At 43.7% G+C, this 7,152-nt stretch overlaps 1 protein-coding gene across 1 annotated transcript; it reads left to right on the forward strand.

Moving 5' to 3' along the window:
• Nucleotides 1-796: 796 nt before the first annotated feature.
• LOC141016806 (kidney mitochondrial carrier protein 1) lies at nt 797-6,689 on the forward strand. The gene is made up of 9 exons (XM_073491356.1): nt 797-983; nt 1,102-1,249; nt 1,636-1,730; nt 2,023-2,108; nt 2,984-3,079; nt 3,165-3,289; nt 3,529-3,652; nt 4,829-4,909; nt 5,443-6,689. Exons 1-9 carry the CDS (start codon nt 920-922, stop codon nt 5,482-5,484), a joined length of 861 nt encoding a protein of 286 aa, XP_073347457.1. The 5' UTR covers nt 797-919; the 3' UTR covers nt 5,485-6,689.
• Nucleotides 6,690-7,152: the final 463 nt, after the last annotated feature.

The raw sequence follows: 7,152 nt of genomic DNA on the forward strand, positions 1-7,152 counted from the left end.
GTTAGCAACATTGGAGGGAGTTGATACCAACACAGAAACACATAACAACAGGGAAATTTCCTATATGGGACATGCATGAAGAAGGCACACATGGGCACATCATGTGGGGCTTTAAAATAGATGCTAGCCTATATTTAATTTTTTCTTTATGAAAATAAATCATAGGTTTTGCATCTGTATTACCAAAACCAATGGAATTACAGAAAAATGTTCAAACTAGATACAACTGAAGGTGACAGTTTGTAATCAAATTATATAAAATGTGCTATAATGGAACAGCAATTAAATAGAAGACAGTAAAGAACAATGATCTTTGTAGTAAAAATGCAAATACAACAGGATCTATCATTAGGATATAGAATCTCCATTTTGTTTCAGGTTATTCATTATTCAGGTTTTATATATTTGTTTGTTTATGTGGTGAGTTCATTTCCATGACTTACAACACTTTAGACCGTTTAGCTAGTGGTTACTGCTTGCATGTAATCCTTGTAATGCGATGCTACTATCCCCCCCAAAAAAAGCTCTAAAATGTGACTTTTTGTTTGAAGTTTGTGGAATTTGACAAACATTGTAATTAAACTGTTTGTGTGAGGGAGACTGCAATCAAAGCAAGCAGCCATGTTGCCTGTCTCATCGTCTCCTGCCTCCTCTCCTGTCCGCTGTCTGGCACGGTCGCCTAGCAACAGGCAGGTGGGCGGGGACAGTGGGGACAGTTGGCCGGTGGAGGGAGCGGTGGGCGGGGCCTCGTCTAAAGCCGGCAGAAGGAGGAGGGGCACGCGGGGCTGCGCTGCTCAAACGCCGGCAGGGATTGAAACGCAGCTGCTGCTTGAGGTATTAGCTGCACACTGTAATATCGTCCCCCCCTGCCGCTTCGCCGGGAGGTTTTTCACTGTGACTCGGTACACGGCTGGAGAAAATGTCCAACGCCAACTGGAAGCCCTTTGTTTTCGGCGGGCTCGCTTCCGTGACGGCGGAGTGCGGTGAGTGATGAGGGGAGAGGCGGGGAGGCCCCGCTGCGTGGATTACAGTTCATTATTTAATTATCCGTGGTGATTTTCAGTCTTACAAAGGTTGTAATCGCACGAATTTGTGTTGCAGGGACCTTCCCCATCGACCTAGCCAAGACTCGTCTTCAAGTTCAAGGCCAAGTGGGCGACAGCAAATACCGAGAGATCCGCTACAGAGGCATGCTCCATGCTATAGTGAGGATAGTAAGAGAGGAGGGGCTCCGGGCACTGTATTCAGGGTCAGTATGTGTGGAGCATCAATATGCATGTTTGTGTGAAATTGTCTCTAAATCTTTGTCTTCCAGACCTTGTATTGACTACATAAATGTAGCCTTTGCTTGTAAAACCAGGGTTACTTCTAAACGTTTACTTCCTCATGGTACACTTCCTGTTTTTGTAGCAGCCGTTGTCCCACATACCTTTACCTCGACCTTGTTGTTACCCCATCTCTCCAAAGAGGGGGCTGTCTTAGATTTGCCTGTCTCAACGTTTTGTGCTGAGATTGTTAGGAGGGGATTTATTTTCCTTGTTTTCTTAAAGAGCTTTGGCAAGAACCAAAGCTGTGGGTCTGTAAAGCCCTCTGAGATGTTTTAATGTGTGATGAAAATAAACCTGACTTTTACAGAATAGCTCCTGCCATGCTGCGCCAGGCCTCCTATGGGACCATAAAAATTGGCACATACCAGACCTTTAAGCGACTGCTGGTTGACAGACCAGAGGGTGAGTCCCAGTTTCTAACTCTCTCTCCAACACACACACTTTTACACACACATTTCGGCAGGCTGTGACCCGCCCCCATCGACACATGCACATTCCTCTTTAAGGGGAGGTGCAGATGTGCCTGTTGACCTACTTAAACATGTCCCATCAATGTGTTATACTAAGAGCTCATTGTGACTGTCTGTTTCTTTCAAACACTGTAATGATAAAATGCAACTGACTGCCTACTGCGTGGTATCAAATGCTGCTTGTTCACAGTTACAGTCTGCCTCCCACTCTTCTCTTCTTACAGATGAGACACTGCTGACTAATGTGATGTGTGGTGTTCTCTCTGGAGTCATCTCCTCCTCCATCGCCAACCCTACTGATGTGCTGAAGGTAGCTTTTTGAAGATTGTGTTGGATCTCCTTGTTGTTGTCTAAATGAAATGGCCGACAGTTATTATCTAAAGCAGCAGAGCAGGTTTGACAGTTTCTTGGAACCACAGCAAGGTGTTGAGTAACCTGAAAAACAAAAGCACTCTCCTTTAATTTTTTTTTTATACATACATACAGCTGTACTTATAATGCAGCCGTGAGTGGGACTGTACTTAGTCTGCTCTTTCTAAGAAAAGTCACAACTCCAGGCTGTAGGTGTGGTCTCTTGATAGCATGCCGAGTGGAGTGAAGGGCATCTCGGTGCCATCAAGACCCCACTTGTTGATTATTTATAGATGGAAGCCTCTAAAGCTTAACATAGTGTTCTGTAAACGATATGAGTGCGTGAATATGATGTGTGTGTGTGTGTGTGTGTGCATATGCTTATCTGCACTCATAATGTTTTGCCCGGCTTCTTCTCGCCACGCACTGTTGGCTGTAATGACCTCCTGTCCACAGTGTGTGTTTTAAGAGTTAACAGTAATAGATGTGGCTGCAGGTTTGGAACATTGCATTTTCATCACGGTATGTTCTCGCTGAGCCCGCCAACTCATCACAGAGCCAGACAGGCCGATCTGTAAACAACAGCCATTATAAATGAAAACAAGTCAAGCAGGGGGCTGGAGAATTCCTGGAAATGAGGAAAGAGAAAATACTTTAGGACATTGCGTTTGCCAAAAATTCCCTACCAACTTTTTGCCTTTGCATTCCGATGGGAGCCCGATTAATACACCCTCGGACTTGGCTTGGTTACCCAGCAGCATTCCACACTGGTTGTGTATGCTTTCATTGTCTCAAGTTCAAGTTTATGGACATTACCTCTATCTGTCCTTCCAGATCCGAATGCAGGCTCAGGGAAATGTGATCCAGGGTAGTATGATGGGCAACTTCATCAACATCTACCAGCAGGAGGGAACAAGAGGACTGTGGAAGGTACAGAAAGCCTGACGCAACTTTGCAGGGGTTTCAGGTAGCACGGACATAGCTGTTTTGACGTTCCCCTCTCTTTCTGCTTCAGGGCGTCTCTCTAACAGCACAACGGGCAGCCATCGTGGTCGGGGTCGAGCTGCCGGTCTATGACATCACCAAGAAACATCTGATCCTGTCAGGTCACATGGGGGACAACGTGTACACACACTTCTTGTAAGTTTGCCATCTCACATGGACATCCTCTCATCTCTCCTGTAATGGTTATCACTGGGAGGAGATTATGTAACAGGGCAAGACAGATTTAAATATCTTAAGGTGGAACTAAGAAATTATACACAGCAGCACAAACACCCCAGCAATAACTGTTTAGTGACAAAGATTCAATCAGGGGTAGTGATTTTAAAGAATCTATTATTGATTATCATTTGAACGTATGTCTCATTGCACCCCAGGTCCAGTTTTGCGTGTGGTCTGGCGGGGGCTTTGGCCTCCAACCCCGTGGACGTAGTCCGGACACGCATGATGAACCAGAGAGGAGGAGCTCTTTACCAGGGAACACTGGACTGTATACTGCAGGTCAGTAATAGTCCACGAATGGAGAAAATCAACATCTCACACCTGCTCAGATTGGGTTTCTAGTAGGGATTTACAGACTGTTTTCCCTTTTTTAAAATGGAAGTTTAAACTTCAGACTAGTCAAATTTAGACTAGTGAACTGCGAGTTGACTAGAAAACAGTGAAAATCAAGCACAATTTAATTTACAAGGTTTAACATTGTCTGAAAAATAGTGCATATATCACATCTTAAACGTGACAGGTGTTAACATTAGTAACAGATGATTGTTTTTTACAAAGAAACATTTGACATTTCAGTGCAAATTATGTCAATATGTAATTGAAATGTGTACATAAGTAAAATATTAATAAGTTTAACCGATGAAGTATTTCTGGTGCCGACTATGCAATATCCAAATTGCAGAAGTTCCAATGTTTTGTTCTGCAGATTTAAGATTTGGCACAGACCCCAACAAATGTCAAATCATCACGATTTTAAAGTTTTTTTGGATGCAAAAATGAACATTCTTGGTAATCATGAATCATTTCTCAATCGTACTATCTGTCAAAATTATCACAATTTGATTGTGTGCAGCTATATCCACAACTTTAAATGTACTACAAGAAACCTTTAGCTGATTATGAAACGGCCTAAATTTAATACAGATGTCTCGTTATGACCTACGTGAGCATGTGAGAGTCAGTGAGAGGTCTGGCCATTTCTATGTACTTAATGCCTGTCTCTGTGTTGGATAAGCCATAAAAGTCATTTTTATTGTGGAGTGCTTGGTGTGAAGTGAGAAGACTCACAGCCTGAGGTAAAAGCTGCTCTGTTGTCTGGTGGTACAGCACTAAAATAAAATGTACTCATCGTGTATCACCATCGTCATCTTTTGTCCAAAGAGGCTGCCAGAATCAACAAGAAATGACAGTTCCTTGTAGTATCTTCAAGTAAAGGCATCTTCATGACTTAAATCTTTAAATGACATACAAGTTTAAAAGTCAAAGTACAAGTGCTTGTTGCCTCCTGTGATGATGAATATTTCAAATAATGGAGTAATGTTAAGTATCTAGATCAAACCTTAATGCCACCAATTTCCGAATCCCAGTTAAAAATCGCCCAGAGAAGACTTGAGATCGCTCATCAGAGGATAAAAAGATAAAATGGGTTTTTACCATGTTTGTTTTCTTTTTCAGACGTGGCGCTCCGAGGGCTTCATGGCCCTCTACAAAGGTTTCTTTCCCAACTGGCTCCGCCTGGGACCGTGGAACATCATTGTATCCTTTAATCATCTCATTAGTGCACCGCTCTGTTTACATATATCGTCTGTGATGCAATAGCTTTTGAGCTGGAGAAATCAGCGGGGAAAAGTTGTAAATTCTGTTATGTATTCAGTTACGTACGGGATTCCAAGCTACACCTCAGTGGAGGAAAGCTTAGTGTAATGCAATCTAACTCCCTTATGTAAGTTTGTGAAACTACTGCCTCAGTAGCCCACTGCCCCTGGTTAGCGAAGGCATTGGGAGGGCCCTCAATTGGGGGTAAGACTAAGAGGGGAAGGGTGGGGAGTGAACTTTATGAAAGGCCAAAGAGTGACATGGAGAAGAGAGAGGGGCTGGCAGGTCCTCATCGGGCTCCAACCAGCCCTGAAAAATGTAATGAGATTATTGAGTTGTTACAGCACAGCCGACTGCGGTAACAAGGAAACGGTAACAAGGGAGGCTTTGAGCTGAAGTACAGAAAGAACCAAAACTCCCACACAACAGAAATATCCACTCCTCTCGCCTGTGTTCCTTTACTCTGTCTCCAGTTCTTCCTCACATACGAGCAGCTGAAGAAGATCAATGTGTGACTGACGTAATGAGATGGAGAAGAAGTATGAGCGCGCTCCAACGAGCTGAGAGGACCAAAAATCAGGAATGGCTGGCTGGGGGTGGATCCTTGATGGAACCACCGAACGGGGGAACACTGTTGATGTAGACCCGCGTATTGGGGGCGGCATGAGAGTTGGCCTGATTCCTGTTTGGGCTACATGTCGCCTAAAGCCTGTGGCAAGTGTGGAAGACATTCGTGCCTGATGTTTTTCGCTCATCCAAATGCTATGTTAAGCTTAACCGCTTGTTTAGATGTGATAATGGCCCCTTATATTCACTGACTGGTAAATTGGGGGAAAAATGTAAGATGCAAAACCAGTGTCAGACTCTTGTGTATGAAGCAATTTGCTGCTTTAAAAATGTCTCTAATGTCAGAAAGAAAACACAGGGTTTTCACCTCTCCACTCATATAGTGGTCTACAAATTGAGTGCCTTCAGTTTGAGATACAGGCCTTCTGCGCCTGAGTTTGTGAGGACTGAGAATGTCAGATAGCTGCTGACAATCGCAGTGATCATTCCCTTTTGAAAACGTTTGTGCGCATGCGTCAACAGACCTGGACTCGGATCAGGTGTTTTTTCTGTTTCTATATTTCTAAATTGGGAGTTGGAGTATTTACAGAGTCATGAGCCAAGAATACATCACTGTGTACTGTAATAAATAACTCATTGTTTATATGACTGGAGACCAGTGTGGATCTCAGACAGGACACACACACATCGCATGCCCATATGTGGCGAGACTAGTGGTCCCTCATGCCAGCGAGTGCAAACAGTAAATATAACCTGGGGCAGCTGGGAGTTGACTCTCCTTGGGTTCTTGCGTTATATATACGTTGCTGTAAAGACTCATTATAGACACAGACGTTGTATAAGCCTGCGTATTGTATTCCACACTGCTTTACATTTAGACCACTGGGTCAGATTAGTTCATCCAAGGTGCGTCATTCGATGACATGTATTGCTTGAAGACACTTAAACCACTGCACATTAAACCCCAGGTATATTTTCATATACTGTATTTGCACGCTGTATGCTTCTGTGATCTTTCATTGTAAAGAATGAATATGTTGCTGGCTGTTGTGTGTGAGCTGCCAAAGTGTAAGCCAGTGGAAATTTGTCATACTTTTGATGTTGATGTAAATGCTGCTTGTATATTTCAAATAAAAAAGAAAAATCCACCGTGTGAGCGTTGTGCTTTGTTGTCGCCACTGAGTGGCGCTGTGGAGCCACACACCGCACCGCACCGCACCGCAGTTCGACCCAGTTGAAGCCAATAGCTGTTTACGAGTCTTCTTAAATCCCCAACCTTCAACTTTGAGGCCACAAATGTAGCACAGTTGTGGTGTTTCTGAGGGATTGCCCGGTTCCCTTCAAACACACGTGTTCACGCAGCATCCCTCAAACAATGACTTATGAATTATTCACAGGAACCTAATATGTGATTGCTCCTTTATTTCTGCGGGTAAATTCCCAGTTTTCCCTCATCAGAGTTGTGTTGAGGAGATGATGGGAGCTCGAGGGAGAGCAGAGGGAAACTTTGCAGTGAACTCACAGTTTCTGTGTATGTGTGTGCCTTGTTCTTTTATTTAGGGAGCGTCACCGTGGGAATTATTACTTTGCGTGAGAACTGTTATTGTTGTATCTGC

This window comes from Pagrus major, chromosome 21 (genome assembly GCF_040436345.1).
Source record: "Pagrus major chromosome 21, Pma_NU_1.0".
NCBI lineage: Eukaryota > Metazoa > Chordata > Actinopteri > Spariformes > Sparidae > Pagrus > Pagrus major.

Bases quoted from the DNA above. Each gene is read 5' to 3' on its own strand.
- LOC141016806 (XM_073491356.1), top strand. From the start codon at position 920: ATGTCCAACGCCAACTGGAAGCCCTTTGTTTTCGGCGGGCTCGCTTCC. The intron at 3,080-3,164 runs GTACAGAAAGCC...TTTCTGCTTCAG, and splicing joins GAACAAGAGGACTGTGGAAG to GGCGTCTCTCTAACAGCACA. The intron at 3,290-3,528 runs GTAAGTTTGCCA...ATTGCACCCCAG, and splicing joins AACGTGTACACACACTTCTT to GTCCAGTTTTGCGTGTGGTC.